At 42.8% G+C, this 25,412-nt stretch overlaps 2 protein-coding genes across 4 annotated transcripts in view; one reads left to right on the top strand and one right to left on the bottom strand.

Moving 5' to 3' along the window:
- The window catches only part of FASLG (Fas ligand), a 158,269-nt gene that overhangs the window by 82,069 nt on the left and 50,788 nt on the right, over positions 1 to 25,412 (bottom strand). The window lies entirely within an intron of this gene.
- Positions 11,249 to 25,272, top strand: TNFSF18 (TNF superfamily member 18). Of its 3 annotated transcripts, XM_081012356.1 has the most exons (5): positions 11,249 to 11,408; positions 12,525 to 12,595; positions 14,370 to 14,461; positions 22,811 to 22,841; positions 23,653 to 25,272. In XM_081012356.1, the coding sequence occupies exons 1-5, from the start codon at positions 11,380 to 11,382 to the stop codon at positions 24,000 to 24,002; spliced, it is 573 nt and encodes a 190-aa protein (XP_080868482.1). In that variant the 5' UTR covers positions 11,249 to 11,379; the 3' UTR covers positions 24,003 to 25,272. The 3 variants fall into 3 exon arrangements, 2 of the variants coding, with proteins under 2 accessions (XP_080868482.1, XP_080868483.1); XM_081012357.1 differs by lacking the exon at positions 14,370 to 14,461 and having other exon boundaries at positions 12,288 to 12,595; XR_013988127.1 differs by lacking the exons at positions 12,525 to 12,595; positions 14,370 to 14,461 and having other exon boundaries at positions 23,653 to 23,755.

Below are 25,412 nucleotides of genomic sequence, written 5' to 3'. Positions count from 1 at the left end.
TGGCTAAAGAAGAGGTTACCCTTGCTTCAGCCTTGAAGGAGGCCACCGCCACGGAGAATTATGAAAGAGAGGAGCTTGATGCCAGTCGCAAGGCCCCTAAGCCACAGATAGAAGTTGCGCATGCCATGGACGAGCTAGAGGCTACTCCGAGCCAGAGCCCAGTCCGTGGGGTCGAGTCAGTGAGTCAGGCCTGCACAGTGCACAAAGATCACCGAGGCAGGTGCCCAGGTTGTGGCGGAAACCATGAGCGGAAGAGTTGTCGTTTCCGGGATGCTATGTGCCGGACGTGCGGGAAGACAGGTCACATCGCCAGGGTCTGTAGATCGGCGGCGTTGGGAGCGACAGGAGCACCTAGACCGGAGCATCGCAGACCGCCAGCAGCAACCCATTTTCTAAAGGACTGCCACTACGTTACGGAGATCAACGGGAGGGTCGTGCAGTTTCCAGCACAAGGCAAGGCACACGTCAAGGTGAAGATTGAGGGTCAGCAGTGCGACATGGAGGTGGACTCCGGATCTGGATTCACTATCGTGTCGGACCAGACCGCGAGGACATTCTTCCCCAGGGGTAAGTTGCCCCCTCTGGAACCCTTCCCGGCAACCTTGCAGTCATACTCAGCGGGCCGCATCCATGTTATGGGAATGTGTGCCGTGAGAGTACAGTTCCGGGACAAACAGGCTGTACTCAAACTGGTGATTGCGAAGGGCAGTCGCCCCAGTCTCCTGGGCACTGACTGGTTCCCCGCCCTAGGACTGAGTATATCAGGGCTTAATTCAATCCAAACCTGCCCTGAGATGAGCGAGGCATTATGCAAAGAATTTGCTGGTCTCTTTAATGGAAAACTGGGTTGTTATAAAGGGCCCCCAGTTGACTTCGAGTTGGACCCTGGGGTGGCCCCAATCCGACTCAAACCAAGGCGAGTGCCATTTGCACTGCAACCCAAGATCGAAGCAGAGCTGGAGAAATTGGTCAAGCAGGGAGTTCTCTCACCCGTGGACTCTGCTAAGTGGGAGACTCCAATCGTCACGCCCCTTAAAGCAAATGGGGAAGTCAGGATCTGTGCAGATTACAAATGCACTATCAATAAGGCACTCAGGGGAAACTCATACCCCATTCCAGTCGTATCACATCTGTTGGCTAAACTGGCTGGGGGCAAGGTGTTCGCCAAAATTGACCTGGCACAAGCTTACCAACAGCTGCCAGTAACCCCACAATCAGCGGAAGCACAGACTATTGTCACACATAAAGGGGCGTTCAGAGTTAACAGATTACAATTTGGAGTTTGTGTGGCCCCAGGGATTTTTCAAGGGCTCATGGAACACCTGTTAAGAGGTCTGCCGGGGGTCTTGCCATTTTTTGATGACGTTTTGATTGCTGGAAAAGACCCACAGGAACTGGTTGCGCGTGTTCGTGCAGTGTTGCTCAAGTTCAAGGAGGTGGGGTTGCAACTGAAAAAGGAAAAATGCAGTTTTGGGGTGCCAACTGTGGATTTCTTGGGGTTTAAAATTAATGCATCAGGCATCCACCCCACAGATGCTAAGATTAAGGCCATCATCGAGGCGCCACGACCACAGAACAAGACGGAGTTGCAGTCATTCCTGGGACTTATTAACTTTTATCATTCGTTCTTACCCCAGAAAGCTTCGGTAGCTGAACCATTACATAGACTGTTGCAGAAAAAGAATGTGTGGCGATGGGGGCAGGGGCAGCAGAAGGCTTTTGACTCCTTGCGAGGAATGCTGAGTAGCAGGAGTGTCCTTGCTCATTATGACGAGTCAAAGCCTCTGGTCCTGGCATGTGATGCCTCTCAATACGGCCTGGGGGCGGTGCTAAGTCATAGGGAACCGGATGGGTCGGAAAAGCCCATCTCTTTCTATTCCCGTACGTTGTCGCCCACGGAGCGCAACTATGCTCAAATTGACAAAGAGGCGCTTGCAATTGTGGCAGGAATCAAAAAGTTCCATGATTATGTGTACGGTCGCCATTTCTACATTGAAACGGACCACAAGCCACTGTTAGGGTTGTTCAACCCGAACAAACAAACGCCACAAATTCTCTCCCCCAGAATGTTACGTTGGTCTATATTCCTGAACGGGTTCCAGTACACCTTGACCCATGTGCCGGGGAAACGGTTGTGCCACGCAGATGCGCTGAGTCGATTGCCCCTTCCTGGCGGGAGCACTGAGGATCCTGCTCCAGCGGAGCACATAATGATGCTGGAAACACTTCCGGGGGCTCCTGTAACGGCTACTGATATAGCTGAGAAAACGAGGAAAGATGCTGTTCTCTCCCGTGTGCTCACTTGGGTGGGGAGGGGGTGGCCAGGTGGTCCGCATGAAGACAAATTCAGGCCTTATGCGACTAGGCAGCACGAGTTGTCCATGCATAAGGGTTGTCTCCTGTGGGGAGATAGGGTGATCATCCCAGCACCACTGAGAAACAGGGTTCTTGAGACGCTTCACATGGGACACCCGGGAATGGTCAGGATGAAGTCGCTAGCCCGATGTTATGTGTGGTGGCCTGGAATGGACCAGAACATAGAACAATGGGTACGAACATGCAAGGCATGCCAAGAGGTGCGGCCGGAAGTGGCCAGAGCACCAGTCCACTGGTGGGAGCAGTCCAGATCTCCCTGGAGCCGGCTGCACTTAGATTTTGCTGGGCCATTCCAAGGAAAGGTCTTTTTGGTTATCGTTGATGCATATTCCAAATGGTTAGAAGTGGCGATGGTCCCTAGCATGGCATCAGCTGCCGTCATCAAGGTGTTGAGGCAGCTGTTTGCAACCCACGGGTTACCTGAGACCATTGTATCAGATAATGGGGCAGCTTTTGTATCCCAAGAATTCAGGGCATTCTTGGCTGATAACTTCATAAGAGGGGTCACATCCGCGCCCTTTCACCCATCCTCCAATGGGCAGGCTGAGCGCATGGTAAGAACAGCCAAAGAATCCATTGCGCGCTTAATGGAGGGTAACTGGTCAGCTCGCATCGCGCGAATGTTATTTTTGCAGCATGCGACGCCGTGTACCGCAACGGGCAAGTCGCCAGCTGAGCTGCTCTTGGGTAGGAGACTGGTAACGGTGCTGGATTATGTCCACCCGGATAAAATGCCAAACCATAATTCAAGAGCAACCCCCCAGGCTAAGACTGACACAACAAGGTATCTCGCCCCTGAAGATCTGGTCTGGGTGAGGAACTATTCACGAGGTTCGCGGTGGGTGGCTGGTGTGGTCACCCGGGCTAGTGGACCTGTGTCCTATTATGTGACCTTGGAAAATGGGCATGTGTGGAAGAGACATATAGATCAGCTGAGGCGCCGGGCGCTCAGCAGGGAGGAGCCAGATAATTCATCCCTGGCTAACGACGCAGAGCTGCAAGACCAGAGTGAAAATGGCACAGAGGTGCAATCACCAGGGGCTTTAACAAATGAACCAGGGTCTGCTAGTCCTCACGATGACGAGGTACAGATAGGGGACCCTGAGATGTCGGGGACTCCATCTGTTCCTGACGAAACCCCTAGAGCAGCCCCTCTACCACAGGTAACACCCAATTCAGAACCTGCAACACCTGTTGTCAGGAGATCAAGTAGAAGTTGTAGGCCCCCACAGTACCTGAGAGATTACGTCTGCTGTGCTCACTAGGGGGGAAGGGGTGTTGTGTATTGAGTCAAAGGATTTTATATCTGTATTATTATTGTCTGTATTTGCATTAGGGTAAAGTAACTGCCTTTTGGTTCCAGAGGGTACAGCTACTATTGGTTCATTTAAGCTGCTGTATTTGGATCCTCTGTCTTATTGGTTCCCTCCAAAAGGCAGGACTGTGATTGCCTGATATTGTTCCCTCCAAAATGTATCCTTTCTTGCTAGTTCCCTGTCCCTATAAATGTAGCTTTCCTCTCCCCAGTCGTCAGTCTTGTTGCTTTAATAAAGAAGTGTTACTAGAGAACTGTCTCCAGCATGTTATATCAGGAGAGCTGAAATCACAAACCCCACGTCACAACACCAACCAAAGGTGCAATTGGATGTCAAGGAAAGATAGGGTGGGAAGTGTATATAGAGACCATGATAGGATGGAAAATGTATATATAATGTATATGAAAAAATGCATGATTGTCATTATTTAAAAAGAATGTGCAATTTCACCATAAAAATAGCCTGCAGCAGGTGAGTGTTCCTTTGAATGGCACAGTGGAAAATAAGAGACTCCCCCTACCTGCTGGTTTGAATACCTTATAGCCATTTATGAGACCTTCTCACACCTTCCAAAGATAGTGTCAGAGGAGTTTGTTTAGGAGGATGCAGGATTATTCCTTGAAAGCTACAGTCTGCTTGCACTTAGACTATGAAAATTATCAGTTTGTGGGCCCAGCAGCCACATGACAGCTTATTAGCAGAATAAATTCTTCTGTTGGCTGTTCTTTTGTAGAAGGAGCTTCCTGTTTCAGTTCTGAATTGTATGTTGTTTCTGTAAATTACTGGAGATCACCACTGACAAAAAGGGAACTGAAATGCCCTCAAGCCTGGACTCCACAGATTAATAACAAATCATAATCTCATTTTACTAGGTTAAATCAACCCCTCAACTGATGTCATCCTGGCTGAGTCCATGGTTGTGGTGGGCAGTGGTACGCCAGCCATCGCCATCACAGCAGAGATGCCAGGGGCTTGGGGGGGTGATGGGGTTGAAGCATTATCCCCTGGATGCCCCACCAGCTATTTTATGGGAAGTGATTCATGAACAGAATGGAATAACAACCCAAAAAAAGCAGAATATGTGCTCAACTGCATACAAAGCAAAGGAAATAGAAAATCTCACCCAATCATACTTTTTTTTTTAATAATTATTTTCAATGCAGAATCATAACAAAAATTACAAACATTGAATCCAAAATAATACTATACAAACAAAAAAAAACCCGGAGCATACAAAAAAAAGTAAAAAAAGCAGAGGAAACAAAACAAAACAAAACAAAAATGAAAAGGCACACATCTACAGAAGAAAACCATATCATCATTCTAATCTAGTCATTGCATAAAGGTAAAGGTAAAGGTACCCCTGCCCGTACGGGCCAGTCGTGTCCGACTCTAGGGTTGTGCGCTCATCTCACTCAAGAGGCCGGGAGCCAGCGCTGTCCGGAGACACTTCCGGGTCACGTGGCCAGCGTGACGAAGCTGCTCTGGCGAGCCAGCACCAGCGCAGCACACGGAAACGCCGTTTACCTTCCCGCTATAAAGTGGTACCTATTTATCTACTTGCACTTAAGGGTGCTTTCGAACTGCTAGGTGGGCAGGAGCTGGGACCAAATGATGGGAGCTCACCCTGCCGCGGGGATTCGAACCGCCGACCATGCGATCGGCAAGTTCTAGGCGCTGAGGTTTTACCCACAGCGCCACCCGCGTCATTGCATACATATACACATATTGACTTCCTTCCTTTTTTCTAAGACCTCAAAAAATTTACTCTTACTGTATTGTTGTGTCTAATGTAGATTACTTCCATCTTTGTACTTTTTTTAAAAAAACAATTTCCCCTTTTTCTTCAACCCTGTAAAGCTTCATTCATTACATACCGATATACTCACTCCAGAACAATGTTTTTTCGTATACTCTTTAGCACATCCCCATTCTTTTAATAATTTCTGGTCCAATTGTCCCCTTATGAATGCTGTGAGTCTTGTCAGATTTATGTATTCACAAAATTTAATTTGCCATTCTTTCACTGATGGAATTTTTCTCCCTTTCCAGTTTTTTGCTATAAGCATCCTGGCAGCTGTTGTTGCATAAAGGAATACTTTCCTTTGATTGTCGGGAATATCGTTTGTGATTAAACCTAAAAGGAATGCCTCCGGTTTTTTACTGAAAGATATTTTAAACATCTTTTTGAGTTCTTCATAAATTTCATTCCAGAATTGTTTAATAGGTCGGCATTCCCACCACATGTGAAACATTGTTCCTATTTCTTTTTTGCATCTCCAACAGGTGTTTGATTTGAATTTGTAAATTTTAGCCAATTTTACCGGAGTTAAGTACCATTGGTACACCATTTTCATGAAATTTTCTCTGATTGTATAACATGCCATGAATTTAATATCATATTTCCATAATTTCTCCAATTGGTTCAGCCAAATTACATATCCTATATCACATGCCCATTTAGTCATAACTTTTTTTACTTCTTCATCCTTTAATTCCCATTCTAATAATAAATTATACATTTTGGATATATTCTTTTTTGAGTTTTGTAATAATACTTTTTGTAATTTTGATTCTTCTTTTTCAAATCCTATTACTTTATCCTGATTGAATATTTGTGCAATTTGGTGATATTGTAACCATGTGGTACAGTATTGGGTCACCTCTTTGTATGGTCTTAGTTTTAATTGGCCCTGTTCCTCCTTCAGGAGCTGCTGGTATGTCGCCATTCTTCCTATAGTATTTTTCTTTTTAACCGATATTACTTCTAACGGTGAGACCCACCATGGGGTTTTCGGTTCTAACAACCTTCTATGTCTCACCCAGACCTTGTATAATGCATTTCTAATTACATGGCTTAGAAATTCTTTATGTATTGCCACTTTGTTATAAATCAGATAGGCATGCCAACTGTATCTGTTGTTCCATCCCTCCAAGTCTAGAATGTCACTATTATCTAACTTAATCCAGTCTCTGATCCAAGTAAAGCATGCCGCATCGTAATATAGTCTCAGGTCTGGGAGTCCAAAACCTCCCCACTCTTTTATGTCAGTTAATAATTTGTGTTAGATCCGTGGCTTTTTGCCTTGCCATATAAACTTTGTTAGGTCCGTTTTCCATTTTTTAAAACAATCATCTTTACCTATTATGGGAATCATTTGAAAAAGGAACAGGAGTTTTGGTAAGATTCATTTTAATAGCCGAAATTCTACCCCAGAGTGTTAAATTCAATCTTGTCCAAATTTCCATTTCTCTTTTTGTTTCTTCCCAAATTTTTTTATAATTATCTTCAAACAAATTTATATTTTTCATTGTTATTTAGATTCCTAAATATTTCACCTTTTTTACAATTTGTAATCCAAATTTTTCTACCAGTTCCTTTTTCTCTTGATCTCCCATGTTTTTTACCATTAGTTTCATTTTTTCTTTATTCAAAGCAAAACCTGAAACCCTTCCAAAGTTTTCCATTTTTTCTAGAGCCTTTGCGATGCTTTCCTTTGGATTTTCCACCATTAAGACTAAATCATCTGCAAATGCCCTTATTTTGTATATTTTCTCCCCTAGGGACATTCCATTTATTTCTTGATCCTGTCTGATTTCTTGATTTAGTATTTCCAAAACCAAAATGAATAATAATGGTGAAAGTGAGCACCCTTATCTGGTGCCCTTCTGTATTTTAAAATAATCAGTCGTGTCATTATTTATTATTATATTTGCTTCTTGTTGTTCATAAATTGCTTTTATCCCTCTTGTAATTTGGTCTCCCATGTCCATTTGGTCTAATAATATTTTTAGAAATTTCCATGAAACTTTGTCAAACGCCTTTTCCGCGTCTACAAATACAAAGGCTACCTTCTTACTCAGTTTCATGTTCTTATATTATCATTCATTTTCCTGCCCGGCAAGAACCCTGCCTGCTCTTTGTTTATACAATCCTGCAAAACTGTCTTTAATCTTGTTGCCAATATTTGTGCATAGATCTTGTAATCATTATTTAGTAATGAGATTGGTCTATAATTGGTTATGAACTCTTTATTTGTCCTTGTTTCGGGATTACTACTATGTGAGCCTGCTTCCAGGTATTGGGAATCTTCCCGTCTTCTAGTATTCTATTTAAGAGTGTCTTCATAGGTGATAATAGTGATTCCTCTAATTTTTTATAATGTATTGCTGTAAGACCATCTGGACCTGGGGATTTTCCCAGTTTCATCTTAGTTATCGCTTGATGAAGCTCTGTCATGGTTATTGGGGAGTTTAGATCTTGAATCTTTTCTTTCTTAATTTTAGGTATATCCTTTCTACATAAATACTCTTTTATTTCATCCTCTGTCTCATTTCCTGCTTTATATAGCTTATTATAATATTTTATAAAGCACTTATTAACTTCCTCAGGATTATCTAAAGTTCTACCTTCTTCCACTATTTTATCAATCAGTTTTTCCTTTTGTCTCTTTTTCAATTGCCAGGCTAGCATCTTTCTGGGTTTATTTGTGAATTCAAACAACCTTTGTTTCATCCATTTAATATTATCCTCAATTTCACTATTTAATATTGCTGAAGCCTGGGTTTGTAATATTTTTAGTTTTTGATTTATTAATTCATTTTTTGGTTGTTTTAATAATTTTTCATTTATTCCTATTTCTTTCCTTTGGATTGGATTGATCTTTATTACGGCCATTGGCCCGTCACACGACAGTTTCCCATACCAACATAATGTACTTGAACCTCCAAATTTAAAACTGTCAAAACTTACAAAAAACAGACAAGAACCAAAGCAGAACAAAAACAAAAGACCAACATCATACGTTGCAATAAATTTGTAACATAACCATCACCATCTGCTCACAAATCAATAGAAGACATCAATGGTGATTCACCTAGTTACATCCTAAAACATAGATCATGGTTTAAAGGGATTTTCCGAGCCACACAGGAGTCCGTTTCTCTTCTTTAGGGATAGGACACTGATCAAGAATCTGGCAACCGTGAGTGATCTTAGGGGGTCATCATCATTTAATAGATATCTCAGTTTGGCTTCATTCATATCATCGGCAATTCCCTTTAGATATTGGGCAAGAAACTTGCTCCTGGCCGATGAGTGAAAAGCACAGTCAAAAATTATGTGATGCAACGATTCCGGTGCCCCACAATTACAATCACATAAGAGCGATATCTGTCCATTGGAGAATCTATTTCTCAGCATGTTCGATGGGAAGGTGTTGAATCTTGCCTTTACAAAGGCATATCTATGAGCCGAAGAAGTTAAGGAATTCAAATAGTTTGGGAGCCTTAAGAGGGGTGATAAACCAAGGTTTAGAGGTGAGCAGGTACCATTGCCCAAGACCATTTTCTGCTGCAAGTCCATCTCCTCTAGTTTACAGGTTACTGTTCTTTTAGCTGGAACTATGTCCTGCTCTAGTAATTTGGATGGGGAAATTCCCATTGCCGTTATTTTCAGCTGTAAATTTTTTACCCATGGGCTCTGGAAATCATCTCTCCACATACATTGTATCAAGTACAAGTTTGGGAGATTGTGCCATAGAGATAACCAGTGACAAAGTATGTGCTTCCACAGAGCGTTTTCCAGGGATACAGTATTAAGTTCCATGCGTAACGCTGTATTACTTACACAGTTGGGCAGTTTCAATATCCCTCTTAAAAACTGATTTTGAATAACCTCTAGGTGAGATAGATTGACAAAAGTCCCCCAAATTGAGATGGCATAGGCAATTGTCGGGATCACCTTGGCCTTGAAGACTTTCAACGCCGATGGGATATGAAAGGCCCCATCGGTGAAGAAGAATCGCAAGATCGCCAAGGAGATAGCTTTGGCTCTATTTGTAACATAGGCTACATGGGCCTTCCATCTAAGGTTATGTTGTAACCAAACTCCCAAGTATTGGAATCTATAGACTTGTTCGATGACTCTCCCATCAATTCTCCAATTATGGAGTTTCCGGCTCTTTGAGAAAATTAGGATCTTAGATTTTTCATAATTAATTGTAAGGGAATTTGCGTTACAGTACGATCCAAAATTTTTTAAGGCCCTCCTGAGACCTACTCTAGAAAAGGAAAGGATGACTGCGTCATCCGCATACAGTAACAAAGGGCAGCGATAAAGTGCTAGGCGGGGTGCATGAATCCTTTCTTGAGCCTCTATTAGGGGAGTCCTCATATCGCTTATGAACAAGTTGAACAGGAATATTTCTTTCCTTAATTGTTCTAGTTTTTGCTCTCTTTCTTTTCCCTATTGCACTTTGTTGTATGTAAAAGCCTCTTATGAAAGCTTTACTTGCATCCCATATTGTCCTGATGTCTGTATCCTGTTCTTTATTTAAATCAAAAACTTCTTTCATTAGTTCTTACACTTTTTTCACAATCTTTTCGTCATTTAATATTCTTTCATTAAGTCTCCATCTTTTATTAGTTTTCTTATATTCCTTTAATTCTAATGTGACTGGGTTGTGATCTGTAATAATTTTGGTCTGTATTTCTGCTTTTTTAATTTTAGTTGTTAAGTTATTTGATACCCATATGCCATCAATTCTGCCGGCTGGTTTTTTTACTTCCGAGAAATGTGTATACTGTCTTTCTCCTGGGTTTTTATATCTCCATATGTCAATCAAATTTAAGCTTTCTACCATCTGAAAGAAGGTGTCTGGGAATCTGCCTTTTTTTGATTTTCTTTCTCTCTGTGTCCTATCTAATTCTATTAATGTAACACCATTTAGGTCTCCCATCAAAATAATCTCCTCTTCTATAAATTCCAGTAAATTAGCTTCTACGTTTCTGAAAAAATCTGTTTTGTTACCATTTGGTGCATAACTCCTACTATAATTAAATGTTCTTTACCTTTTGTTATTTTTACCCCTAGTAATCTACCCTCGTCATCCTTAAAGATATTTTTTGTGTCTAGTTTAGGGTTCATGGCTCCCATTCAGTCTTTTCTTTTTAAAATCCACTCAAGGCATCAAGGCAAACGTCAAAACCAAACCTCTTGGAATAGCCCACACTTTTGGAAGCTGTGCTGCTCTTCTGTGCTTTTTTTGTCCTTAAGTCAGATTTTATGAGGTCTAAAAAGACCCAGAAACAACATACGGAAAACATAGCCAGTCAGTGATTTGATTAGCACTGCACAGATGACCCATAAAAAGAGAGTAAAACAGAGAGTGGTGATTCCACAGCAAACCCCTCAGGTGGTTTCTGGAAAGGGTTTAATATTGCAAACAGATCGTTCAAATATTGCAACTGGTCTACTGGCATTTTTTAAATTTTTCAATCAGAATCCCCCTAGAATGAATAAATACAGATTAGATTTTTTGAAAGGCACACAATGTTGTGTGGACCTTGCAAACAAACACACATGGATGAGGAGCACAGGTTTCACCACAAAGCGCTGTCTGGAAGGCAGCTGGGGAAGTGGAAGGGCTGGCAGAGCAATCCTGTGCCAGATGTCTGCCAAAGCAAGGCCCACCCCTTTCCGTTGGGCCAGCAGCTGGACAGGCAGCACATCTAAGCTGTGACGCTGAGCCTGGGCTACAGAGGGTGGGCGAAGAACCCATGGCAACTTCTGCTTTCATGTTACTTCTGTTTTTGCCCTTGGTTCAAGAAACTGTAAGTGGAAAACAAGGCTTGAGAAAAAGAGAAGAGAAGACAGGGAACTAAGGCAATGAAAGAGTGAGCAGAGATGGCGGCTCTGAAGAAACCCTGCAGTGTGTAAGATATGGGGGGCTGTATGCTGTGGGGCAGGTGGGGGGGTGAGGGAGACAGGTCCACATACAGAGTGATTAGAGGAGTATGTGGTGGCCTAAAAAGAAAACAATGGCAGATGGGGACGTGGCAAATGATGGAATGAGGAGCCAAAGAGAAGCTAGGAATGGAGCAAAACGACACAAGGCTCAGAGACAGAAGGGATGGTGCAGCCTTGGCATGCAGGAAGGATCAGGCAGAGGAGAGCCAGTGGGGCAGACTGAAGGTTGCTGCCTTCAGAGGGGAACCCTGCCAGTTGCAACTTCTTCTTCTTCTGCTGCTGCTGCAGCAGCAGCATTTGCAGCCCTTAAGGAGGACAACAAGAATCAGGAAGCAGAGACAGGGACTTGATTTCATATATAGATTTGAGCCATTCAGATGGCTTGACTGCACATTCCTAATATTAAGTCAAAGCTTTTGAAACTCACGTAGTTCAGATACTTGGACTGTTTCACAAGGAAAACCAAAACTCTTGTACATATTGACCTTCTGTCTCTTAAACTTTAGATAAAAATAAATTGCAGTACATTGTATTTCATTATGCAGTGCCCTTTTACAACGCTTCATAGACGTAAGCTAAGGTTACCAGACATCCCCGTTTCCTGGGGACAGTCCCTGTATTTACAAATCAGTCCCTTGACAAAATCCAGTGAAGTTGAAAAGTATCCCAAGATTCATTGAAAAAAATCTGGTAACCTTAATGTAAGCAGCTGATGTGATTGTGTTCCTCAGCAGCCCTCTCCTGACCTTGGAGCAGTTTCATTTCACAGCCTTTGTGGGGTTTTGAGCCAGAGGAGAGTTCCTCCTCCTACGTCAGTTTCGCTCAATGTGTCTCTTCTTCTACAGCCCAGACTGTGATGAAATTCAAACTCCACCCCTTGTTAAAGAAGGTAACCTCCAAGCATATAAATATCTTTCCCATGGCTCAGGGCTACTAACTTCTGGAGACGTTTTTAAGGAGTTCCAGTAAGCACAGGCTGGCTGGAGCTTCTGCCATGGAGGCGCTGGCTTTCACAGAGGGGCCCAACCCTCACAGTGACCCCCAAACAGCAAGAAACTATAGGATTACCCTGTGTCTTGCAGCATGTTTGGTCATCTTGATGCTGGTTTTACTTCCATTTTCTATTGCCTGCATTCTTCTCCATCACAAACAGGTAAGCAGATAACAAACCTCTAGAGAAAGATTTATTTAAAACATTTTCCTCCTACTCTTCAGCTGAGAAAGCTCCCAGAGTGAGATCATTAACAAATAAGCCAGTCGCTGCCCTCAGGTTTACAACCACAAGACAGCAGAAAAGGTGAGGGGGGGAGGGGGCAAGCAAACAGGGGCTCCAGTTCTTGCGAGTTACAAAGTTCTTGTGAGGATCCCCTTGAGGGAGAAGCGCCCAGAGGGGTGAGTGCTAAGGGGGTGCCCCCCAGTTCTCATCTATGATGCTGCTGCTGCAGCCCAATGGAACGACTGATGTTAGTATATCGATGATTTGTATTAATTAGTAGTTGTAACAATTTTATGTCTATGGTAACTTTATGGGAAATACAATACTGGAACTTTGCAGCATTGGTCTAGTGGAATTTTAAGGAAGAGCCAGTGCAAAATAGTTATTAGACTGCTGTGACTCAGGAGACCCCAGGTCATAAAGTCACGAAACATCTTTGGGGCCATTCATGCGCCCCAGGCCCTTGTGGCGTGGATAAAATGGGGAAGGGGAGAAACCATACCTGCCTCCTAAAGCTCCTTGGGAGGTGGGATAGAAGAGGCATCAATGAATCTCTGCCCTGCGGCAGGGGGGTGCTTTTCTTCCCATGGCCCAGGTGTTACCAACAGGTGGTGTCTGAAGGAAAAGTGGGTGAAGCAACAGGTGTGGGTCTTACCTTCAGTGGCGAAGCAAGCCGCTCAGGCGCCTGGGGTGGCATGACCAGGGGCGGGGCGAGCTGCCCATAGGAACGGGGCACACTGTGGAGCCTCCGGAGTCTGCCTGCCTCCTCCCACTCAGCCGTCCTGCAGCTGGGGGGGGGGGGAGCAGCGGGCAGACTGTTTGGGCAGTGCAGAGCCTGCACGCACCCAAGCCACCATGTCTCTCTCAGGAGAGACGCGTGGCTCGGGCACGCTGCAGGACCCGTAGTGAGTGTTGCCTGGCATTTTGTCACCCCCCTCAGTGGTGACACCCGGGGCAGCCCACCTCCACCGCACCCCCCTTCCTCCACCCTGCTTACCTTTTCACAGCAGGCTCCCCTCCAGCCACTCAAGCATACTAGATGCCCCCACCGCTCTATCGTAGAACCGGGCGACAATGCCAACCAGGCAAAAAAAAACCCCTCAGGTTGTCTGGAGAGTGTGGCCTGGCAAGAGGGTGTGAGGCCTGGAAAGAGTGTCAAGGGCCAGGTATAGGGGCCTGGAGGGAAATAGTTGGCCCCAGAACTGAGGTTCCCCATCTGTGCTCTATGAGATGTTATTTTTAGTTCCTCCTTGTCCATGGTCAGAGGAGCTGTGACAAAGCACTGTGGCTTCCACTAATAGCACAAATCACAGAATCATAGAATTATAGAGCTGGAAGAGCCCCTGAGAATCATCTAGTCCAACCCCCTGCAGTGCAGGAATATGCAGCTGTCCCATACAGGGATCGAACCTGCAACCTTGGCGTTATCAGCACCAGACTCTGGCACACCCTGCTACCCTGCTCACGAGGTGCAGTTCCATGACAATTGTTCATCAGGTCAGGGTGGCGGGGGAAGCCAGCCAGTCAGAACTCTGAGTTCTTTAAGAAAAGTAGTCTATTATTTATATGGGTCTTATGAGGATTCAAGCAGAGGTACTGGCGTAAACGAGCATCCCACCTCAAATCGTTGCAAGCAGAATAATCATGTGCCTGGCTCAGGAATGAGGTTGAAATTCAATTTGGTTCACATTTGCCTGGTTTGCACTTTCAGAAACAATATGCAAAGTGAAATGGTCATCTGTCAAGATTCTCCCTTTGCCAGTTCTCCAGCCCAGCAATGTGTACAAAAATGCAAGCACAAAGGTAAAGCTTGCATCCTTATTCAAGTATAATAATGAAGATCTGAAGAAGAAGGAACTGATGACTCGTTTCCTTTTTGCTTCATGAGGAACAATAGCTAAATACTGGGGGAAATTCAGTTTATGACTCTAGAATATGGGTACACTAGTGGCCAAAATTGTGGAAACATTTTGGGAAAAGTGTATTTCCAAGGTTTGATGGCTCATAACACCACTTCTTCTTTTTTAGTAATACCGTAAAATATCAATGGAATGAAGAATGTAATGTAACAAAGTTTGTTGAATTATCTGTATTCTATCAAAAGTTATAGCCAAAGAACCAGAAAAAGGAAGCACAACTTGCTTAGGTTGATATGCAGTAGCTTTCCTTCATTTGAATGTAGCCAATGAGCACGAGTGTTTAGAGAGCCAATCGGGTGTCATCTTGTTTTGGCAATGATTCAGTCAGGTCACGGTAGGATTCAGCTACTGATGGTATGTACTAGAGCTGTGAGGACATTGGTCAGTGTGTTGTGTGATTGCTATCAAGTTGGTTGGATTTTTTGTGTTCTTTCATTTAGTGAGCTTGTAAAACATAATAAATAACTTTAAAGAAATGGTGCAGAGAGTTGACTGGTCACCCAGAAAGTGAAGTAAAATAGTACAATTAAGTGAACAAAGCTAAACTTATAAAGAAATTAGAAGAAAAAATGGTGGAAACTTAACCAAAGGTGGCATTTCTAATTTTTTGAAGAGGTATAAGGAGACTCAGTCACTACAAAATCAGACTGGTAAAGGCAGCAAAAGGTGCACAACAGCAAGTGATGATAGAGGAATTGAGAGACTGTGCCCACGTGACAGAAGAAAATCATCTGAGTGTATACAAGATGACATGGCGTGATGTAATGTGAAGTTGAGTGCAAGGACAGTTCGGTGCAGACTGCAGGAATATGGTCTAAATGCTAGAATTCCAAGGGAAAAGCCATTGCTATCTCTCAAACAAAGGTTGAAAAGGCTAAACTGGGCTAAACCCATGTTAACTGGACAGTGGAACAATAGGACAGTGTTATTTGGAGTGATGAGAACAAAATCTCTTTGCTCGGTTGTGAAATATGTGAGAAGAATTGCAGAAGATTTACATCTTCCTTTTATTAAGATAAAGGTAAAGGACTCCTGGATGGTTAAGTCCCGTTGAATTTGACTCTGGGGTTGCGGCGCTCATCTCGCTTTCAGGCCAAGGGAGCTGGCGTTTGTCCACAGACAGCTTTCCGGGTCATGCGGCCAGCAGAACTAAACCGCTTCTGGCACAACGGGACACCGTGACAGAAGCCAGAGTGCATGGAAACTCAGTTTACCTTGCCACCACAGCACAACTGTGTGGAAATGATTTTTGAATTTGCAATTACCTTCAACGGATTGATAAAAACAGAAGATGGAAATTATGGTTTCTAGCTAAAGGACAGCTTATTTGTCTTGGAAAGGAGATAAAACAAATACATTTGGACATATGCTTGTTACAAATGGCAGAAAGCCAGATTTCCTCCATTTTGGGATGTGCCACAGTGGAAAATCACAGACATGAGAAAAGTGAAAGTGAAATGCCACGGACAGGAAAATAAACACCCACACAGAAATATATTATATTGGTCTAACCTGCTTGCCAGACGAACTAACGAAGGATCACCATCAGATTGTCCTATTGGAATTACCTGGACTAATTAAAGAGAAGCAGTACAAATATGAGATCATCATCATCCCCCAAACCTCAGAGCACGGGAAGTCAACCAAATATTTATAATTTGGCATAAAATTTGGACTGTTTGTTAATTTTATAATTTGGAATGTTTTTAATGTGGTTTTAATTAGATTGTTAAAATGGAAAACTTAATAAATATTATTATATAAAAAATAAAAAATAAAACAAATTCAGAGAAAGCTATTACCGTATTTTTCGCTCTATAGGACGTACCGGACCATAGGACGCACCTTGTTTTAGAGGGGGAGAACAAGAAAAAAAAAATCTCCCCCTCTCTGCCCAGTGCCCCTTCAGCGAAGCGGCAGGAGGCGCTGTGCAGAGAGGGGGAGAATTCCCCCCCCCTTGTTCTCCCCCTCTAAAACAAGGTGCCCTTCAAGGTGCGTTCAGTCGCCTACAGGCGGCTACCTTGGAAGCCTGGAGAGCGAGAGGGGTCAGTGCGCACCAACCCCTCTCGCTCTCCAGGCTTCAGGTTCCTTTCGACCTGCTCTTTGGGGCTGGCAGTGGGAAGCCCACCGCCAGCCCCAAAGAGCAGGTTGGGGAGCAGCGGAAAGGCACGCAGCCTTCTGCTGCTCCCCGAGCTTGTGGGGCTGGCGGGGGGGGGGGAAGCGCTGCTTTCCCCCACCGCCAGCCCCAAAGAGCAGGTTGGGGAGCAGCGGAAAGGCGTGCAGCCTTCCCGCTGCTCCGCAAGCTTCTCGGGGCTGCCGGAGAAGCCCGGGGCTATGGCTTCTTTAGCCCCGTGCACCCTCTCCCGGCTGGAGAGGTGGCGCACGACTAAAGAGGAAGCCAAGACACCGAGCGGGATGCTTCCCGCTTGCTGTCTATGCTTCCCGCTCACTGTCTTGGCTTCTGCCATAGCCGCTCTCCAGCCGGGAGAGGCTGCCCGCGTCTATGGCAATACCCCCACCTCCCGCAAAAGCCCACAGGAGCCCTTTAAGGAGTGTGCGGCTTCTATGGGCTTTTCTACGAGGAGGCAGAAGGGACTGATTGGCCACGTCAGTCCCTTCTCCCTCCTGAGGAAAAGCCCGCAAGAGCCGCGCGGATTTTGTGTGTGGCTTTTGGGGGCTTTTCCTGCCTGCCTCCCCCCTGCATTCGCTCCATAGGATGCACACACATTTCCACTTCATTTTTGGAGGGGAAAAAGTGCACCCTATAGAGCGAAAAACACAGTAATTAAAAATGTCTTGTATTAGTGAAAATAATATACAAAATGCATTACATTACAAGTAATTGCATAGGAAAATGTCTGTTAGGAGAAATTCGCACTAAGAAGCTGATCAATTCTCAAGATGACTTTTAAAAATTAATTCACAGACTGATGTGGAAATGATTGGATAAATGAGAAAGATACTTTTTATAATAATAATATTTGAATTATTATTATTTGTTTATGTATTTTTAATAATCTTTATTAGTTTCGCACATAAACACATATACATAGATAACAAGCCATACAAAGCAAAAGTAACGAAAGTAAAGAAAAAAAGAAAGAAAGGAAAATACAATATATTTCAATTAAGTAACAAGTTAAAATGTAAAACTTCCAATCATTCTCATTATACTACTTATATTGTCTATGTTTTCTCGCACAGATTTATATTATTTCACATTATTTTTATATATTCCGATAAGATATCTGATACACTTTTTGCTTACAAGTATCAATCTAGTTCTGCAAGTATGTTGTTGTTTGTACAATACAATTTTAAATATTCCTTAAATATTTTCCATTCTGCATATACTTTCTGGTTTGAAACTCCTCTGACTCTTCCTGTCAGTTTTGCTAGTTGCAGGTACTCTGTCATAAGAGTCTGCCACTCTGTTATCGTTGGTAGTGTTTCATTTTTCCAGTTTCTTGACACTATTATTCTAGCTGCTGTGATTGCATCCATAAACAATGGTCTTATACTTTTTTAAAATTCTATTGGTAGTATAGCTAATAGGAAGATCTCTGGGGGTTTTTTAAATGTAAATTTAAACAACTTTTTCAGTTCGCTGTAGATGTTGTTCCAAAATTCAGGGATAACCAGACATTTCCACCACATATGAAAATATGACTCTATGTCCTTTTTGCATCTCCAGTATGTTGGCGACCTGCCTTTATACATTTTAGCGAGTTTTAAAGGGGTGTGATGCCATCTGTATAACATCTTCATAGTGCTTTCCCTGAGGTAGCATGCCCTGAATTTAATATCTGTCCTCCACAATCTTTCCCATTGTTCCATGTAGATATTGTATCCAAGGTCCTGCACCCACCTTACCATTACTAGTTTAACTTCTTCCTCTTTTACTTCCCATTCTAATAAGTAGTCATAAATTCGTGAAATGTGTTTTCCTTTATTGTGGGTTAACTCTTTTTCAAATTTGGATGTTTCTTTTGCAAGACCTTTCTTATCTATATACAATCTTTGGTTTAACTGAAAATATTGGAGCCAATTCGACAGGTGGCTTTTGATTTCATCATATTTCTTCAAAGTTGGCTCATCTTTATCCGCTTCTAGTAATAATCGGTACGTGGGCAACTCTCGTTTCATATTCCTCTTTTTAACTGCTATGACTTCTGCGGGTGAGGTCCACATTGGTATCTTTGGCTTCAGTAATCCTTTATATTTAATCCATATCTTATAAAATGATTTTCTTATCACATGGCTCAAAAACCCCTTGTGGACCTTCACTTTTTCATATATTAAGTAAGCGTGCCATCTGTACCAATTGTCATGGCCTTCAAGATCTAACACATCGGTATCTTTTAAAGTGATCCATTCTTTTAGCCATACCAATCCTGCAGTTGCATGGTATAATTTTAGGTCTGGAAACGCAAAGCCTCCTCTCTCTTTTTTATCTATTAGTAATTGGTGTTTAATTCTCGGTTTCTTTCCGTTCCAAACAAATCTTGCTATTTCCTCTTTCCATTCTTGGAAACATTTCAATCTTCCCAGGATTGGTATTGTTTGGAACAAAAAAAACATTCTGGGAAGAATATTCATTTTCACTGCTGAGATTCTTCCCCAAAGATATTTTTTTTAAAAGATCTTTCCAGGATTTAATGTAGTTGTCTTCATACAGGTTTATACTTTTGGTTCATATCCAGATCCCCAGATATTTAACCTTATTTTTAATTTCCAGGCCTGTTCTTTCTTGTAATTCTCTTTTCTCTTCCTGTGTTAAGTTTTTGGTCATTATTCTTCCATATTTTCTTTTGTTGTTGTTTAGTCATTTAGTCGTGTCCAACTCTTCATGACCCCCTGGACCAGAGCACGCCAGGCACTCCTGTCTTCCACTGCCTCCCACAGTTTGGTCAAAATCATGCTGGTAGCTACGAGAACACTGTCCCACCATCTCGTCCTCTGTCAACCCCCTCTCCTTGTGCCCTCCATCTTTCCCAGCGTCAGGGTCTTTTCCAGGAGGTCTTCTCTTCTCAGGAGGTGGCCAAAGTCTTGGAGCCTCAGCTTCTGGATCTGTCTTTCCAGTGAGCACTCAGGGCTGATTTCCTTAAGAATGGATAGGTTTGAACTTCTTGTAGTCCATGGGACTCTCAAGAGTCTCCTCCAGCACCATAATTCATATTTTACTAATTAGGTCTATAGCTGCTGGTATGCTTTGTTTCAGATCTTGTGTTGTTACAATTAGATCATCGGCGAATGCTCTAACTTTATAAGACTTTCCCCCAATCACTATTCCTTTTGTATTTTCGTCTTTCCTGATATTTTGTAAAAGTGGTTCTAGGGCTAATATAAATAACAGAGATGACAAAGGGCATCCCTGTTTTGTCTCTTTTGCGATGGGGATATTATCTGTAAGGTTGCCATTTATAAGAAGTCTAGCTCTTTGTTGGTGATATATTGCTTCAATTCCATTTCTAAATTTTGTTCCTAGTTCCATTATTTCTATCTGTTTTTTCATAAAATGCCAGGAGACATTGTTGAATGCCTTTTCCGTACTGAGTAATAACAAGGCTGCCTTTTTATCACTTTTAGCTTCTAGATATTCCAAAATATCAACAATGTTTCTGGTATTTCCTGAAATTTGCCTTCCTGGGAGAAACCCCGTCTGGTTTGGGTGAATGATTCCTCTGATAGCTTCTTTAAGCCTGCTTGCCAATATATTGGCAAAGAGTTTATAATCACAGTTTAATAGTGATATTGGCCTGTGACTGGATATTAACTCTGGGTCACCTCCCTGTTTAGGTATTAGTGTTACATAGGCTTCTTTCCATGAGTTGGGGATTTCCCCTTGATTAAGGGTGTTATTCATTATTATCTTCCATTTTTTTATAGAATTCCACTGGGAGACCATCTGGGCCTGGTGTTTTCCCTGTTTTAGCCTTCTTGATTGCATTCCTGATTTCTAATGTTGATATCGGAGCATTAAACATTTGGACTTTCTCTTTTTTAACCTCTGGGGTTTTCTGTTGGGTTACATAATCTTCTACTTCTTCCCCTATGTCTACATTTTAAAAATACAAATCTTCATAACATTTAAGAAATTTTTGTAATATTATTTTGGGATCACCTATTTTTATTCTGTTGATTTGTTTTTCCTTTTTCCTTTTTTGAGTTGTTTATGTGCAAATTCAAAATTGTTCTGTTTAAACATTTTCAGATTCCATTCAATTTCTTGTTCTATTTTCGACTTGTATTCTGCCTGTAATAATTTGATTTCTTTTTTTAATTTTTTCATTGTTTAGTTGTTTATTCAGCTCTTTTTCCTTTTCCTTTATTTCTTCTAACAATCCCATTTTCTCCTTATCGCTTTCTTTTCTTTGTAAGGCATTTAGTTTTATAAAGTATCCCCTAATAACCGCCTTGCCAGTGTCCCATATTGTTCCAACGTCACTCACTTGTTTATTATTTAATTCAAAACATTCCTTCAATGTATTTTTAGTACCCTCTACTATTTTTTCCTTTTTCAATAAAGATTCATTCAATTTCCATCTCCTTGTTCCTGTTCTCCAATCTGATTTTATTCTTAATAAGACCAGGTTATGGTCTAAGATTGTTTTTGGTATAATCTGTGACTCCTCAATCCTTTTAAGCATATCTATGGAAACCCATATGGAGTCTATCCTGCTAGCCGATTTATTTGGTTTGGAAAAATACGTATATTATCTCTCTAAAAGGTAAAGGTACCCCTGCCCGTACGGGCCAGTCTTGACAGACTCTAGGGTTGTGCGCTCATCTCACTCTATAGGCCGGGAGCCAGCGCTGTCCGCAGACACTTCCGGGTCACGTGGCCAGCGTGACAAGCTGCATCTGGTGAGCCAGCGCAGCACACGGAACGCCGTTTACCTTCCCGCTGGTAAGCGGTCCCTATTTATCTACTTGCACCCAAGGGTGCTTTCAAACTGCTAGGTTGGCAGACGCTGGGACCGAACGACAGGAGCGCACCCCACCGCGGGGATTCGAACTGCCGACCATGCGATCGGCAGATCCTAGGCACTGAGGTTTAACCCACAGCGCCACCCGTGTCCCATTATCTCTCTAGCCCATGCTTATATCTCCAAGAGTCTTTTAAGTCAAAGCTTTCAGTCATATTCACAAAGCTAGACTGTAATTTTCCCTGTCCTTTATTCCCTCCAGATCTGTCTAGTTGTGGGTTTATTACCCATTAAAGTCTCCGAGTAGTAATACTTTATCTTCCAGGTAATCCAACAGCTTTGTTTCTAAGTTCTTGAAAAAAGCTGCTTTTTTCTCATTGGGAGCATACACCCCTACTATAATAATTTATAGTATTATTATTATTATTATTATTATTATTATTATATTTGAATTTATACCCCTCCTTTTTCCCTGACAGGGACTCAAGGCAGCTTATGGACAAGCTCGCTCATCCTTCCTTCCCTCTGTGGCTGGGTACCCCCATCCCGAAGGGGACACAATTCAGCTTGGTGGCCAAGGGAGGGGGGAGGGTAGCAGGTGGCAGCAGCAGCTCTTTTGGGGAGGGGGAGGCCTGCTGGGGCTTCCCCTGATTACAGTGAAATGCTGCTCCCAAGATGGAACATGGTCTGCTGGCAGCTCCTTTTCCCACTGGAGTTGTTGCGCTGCTACAACTCATGAGTGCTGGCTCTCAGTGATATTCATGCTGGCAGCATCTTCACAAACATCTGAGGAGGAGAGGCCTGGTGGGCTTCTCCCACCATCAGATGAGTTTCTGCTTGCCCCCGATACTCTGCCCTGGAACCCGAGATGAGTTTCTCTTCTTGGAGATGGGATAATGGGCAGCAGATAGAATTTTCAATCATTATCTCGGATATGTAAAACCTGCAAGGGTTTTGGGGCATTGGAACAAGCCTGATTCCTCTTCAGGTGAGTCTAAGCCTGTTTGCCCATCTCCATTTGCCACTAATACCAAGTACTGTTTACAAAAGATGAATTACGCTTTCTTTAGCTAAGAGCTGCTTTTATCTGAGAGCGAGAAACAGTTTGAATGCCGTGTTTGCAGATTTTCTCCCCCCCCCCCCGGAAGTCAAGTAGCATTTTAGCCCCACAGCAACATGTGAGGTAGGTTAGGCTGAGAGACTGTGACTTCGTGGCCAAATAGAGATTGGACCTGGGTGCCCCCATATGAAAGGAATACTTGAGTAATTACATAGTGAATTCCCAACTGTTCTTTTCTCCACAGTCACCCAAGACTTGCTGGATTCATGGATCTTGTAAGTACTCAGATCTGCTTGATATTTTTTTTGATTACCATCTTTTATTTATTTAAGACACTTCTATACTTCTTTTCATCAAATATGTCTCAGGGTAGTTAAAATGATGAAGGACAGTTCTACTATTGTGATTACTATTCATCCATCCATTCAGTTTCATAATGGGATTGAGGAAAGCTGATTATTTCTTGAAGTTTGCTCTGCCCCCTTCACTGGTGCTGCCTATGCAAAAGCAAGGCATAAGGACTAATTCTGCACACACACAGGATCTGAGTGTGAGGTTGACTCAAAGTCTCCCTCATATTGAATGAACCTGAGGGAGTTGCAGGGCTGTTGCTGCACTGTCCTAACCGCCCCCCGCTGTGCGTGTTAGCCAGGCACCTCCTCCCTTGTGGGCTGGGGCTCTACATGCATACCACAGTATTGGTACTGAACTTCTCCACATCCAATTAGCCCAGGATCCCTCCCCTCATGTGCAGGAACTCCTTACACATACATCAGCGTGTTGGGCAATCGTCACATGGCTTGCAGAAGTAAAAAAAACATAAAACAGCTAGGGGGCCCTGCCTCCCCCCAAAAAATTAGCTCAGTGAAGGCTGAGCTTCCTCAGTAGCCACAGAATGCAGAAAGCTAGCTGGAAAAGAAACGTGGAAGTATCTAGGAGACAGAGATGACTGGTTAGAACACTGGAAAGGAGGCCTAGGAAGTGAGACTGTCGGATACCATTTTGCTGCACATAATAGTACAACAACAATAACCATTTTTTATACTTTGTTTTTGGTGTTCTTCTCCCCTGGTTTATGCCTGCAAGCTCCAGTCCCTTCTGACAAGACCATCCATTGGGAATGGAAACCCATTTGCCCTGGCTCTGCACTGACTGCAAGTCCCTCCTCACTGGAAATCTTGGAAAGTGGAATATATTTTGTCTATGCTTATGTGGCCCTTACGGAGGAGGCCTCGACTGAACATCGCTTTTCTGTTTACCTGATGGCCGACTCTCAAGTTCACAGTGTTTTCCAAGGGCCCAATGCTATGCTTGCATTTATAAACATGGGAAGGCCATATTTCCTGAAAAATGGAATAAAGTTGCACTTGGACATTAATGAAGGACTCACACATATTGACAGCAATAGAACATACTGGGGGATTTTAAAAATTTAACAAAGGCATCAACCTGTGTCAGCTTTTACTAAGTTGAAAGAACTTGCAGAATTAATTCCTGAGGGGGATTCTGGATTTCTCAGCACTACACCAAGGCGTTTGCCCATGTTCCTGGAGGTCGGCTGGTTGCCCAGTCTTTGCCTTACATTTTCCAAGACCATATGCTTTGGCTTTGCTTCACTCCAGCCAACAGGCAGACTAGATCTTCTTGCACAAAGGAAGCAGAAACTGCAATACTTTGACTCATCCAAGACACATTTGCACCATTTAATTGAATATCCTGCCTAAACCAAAGATGGATGGAAGGTGAACCTAGATGTACTGGTAGATTTCTGGGTAATGTGCAGTAAATTTGCAAGAATCTCTGACTCCCAATTGTCTAACAGTCACAACAACTAAAAAGCCTCCACCCCCACCCCCAAATTTAGGTTGCTGAGAGATAACATTGTGGGGAGGGAACCAGAAGGGGATTTTTGTTTGAAAGAACTTGTGAATGAACTTGTGATCACTATCATAACTAGCCTCATGAAGTCCTGAACTGAGCATATCCTTAGAGGTATTCCCTTCATTTAATTATTCGTATACATATCTGCCTATCTTTTTGGGATAAAAAACACTGACTTGAATGTCGTTGGGCTTATTCACATGTTACATTTTCACAAATAAAAGCAGTAATTAACTCACATTTCTACCAAATCTAAATTTATACAAGTACCTTCTCTTTGAGATTTTTTAAATCTCTGGACTTCCCCCCCATACCCACTTCTGGTTCCTTATATTAACCCAATTCTTCTGCATTTCCATACTTACACTTTTCCAATTATTATTTCCCTTAATTTTATCTAATTTTCTACTAGTTGCATTTACTTAAAATCCTGCCAATGTATCAACTTGTTTACAGTATTATTTGCACATAAACAATAAACGATTCCCACTCTTGTTTAAGCTTCTCGTTCTCATAGTCTCTGAGCTTTGCCATTAATTTTGCCACTTCTGCATAGTCCATTAGCTTGATTTGCCATTCTTCTTTCGTTGGTGTCTTTTCTTCCTTCTATCCTTGGGCTAACAATATTTGTGCGGCTGTTGTAGCATACATAAATATTTTCTTCTGTTCTTTAAGAAGTTCAGTTCCTATCTGTTAAGTTGTGGGTGAACATATCAGACGACACAGCAATTCTTCATACAGCTCTTGTTTATTCACAGGCCAGAACAGAACAGGGCTGAAGGGTTCAGCCAGCCTGCTTATATAGAACTCCACCACAACGCAACTGTAACACTTTCTATAACTATCCAATCACTGAACGTCACTTTCAGTTCCTTATTTGCCTATACGGACCTGAGTGAAAGCTATCTAGAGTATCCCCCTGCTGTCCCAGGGTGAGAACTTCAGTACATAACACCCCTCCCCAC

The sequence above is a fragment of the Podarcis pityusensis genome, assembly GCF_964106645.2.
Source record: "Podarcis pityusensis genome assembly, chromosome: 6".
NCBI classification, from domain to species: Eukaryota; Metazoa; Chordata; class Lepidosauria; order Squamata; family Lacertidae; genus Podarcis; species Podarcis pityusensis.
This window is presented reverse-complemented; position numbering and strand designations above follow the sequence as displayed.

Coding starts and splice junctions, on each gene's coding strand:
- TNFSF18 (XM_081012356.1), top strand. CDS start 11,380: ATGGCGGCTCTGAAGAAACCCTGCAGTGT. Junction 14,462..22,810: donor ACAAAAATGCAAGCACAAAG/GTAAAGCTTGCA, acceptor TTTTCTCCACAG/TCACCCAAGACTTGCTGGAT. Junction 22,842..23,652: donor TTGCTGGATTCATGGATCTT/GTAAGTACTCAG, acceptor TATGCCTGCAAG/CTCCAGTCCCTTCTGACAAG.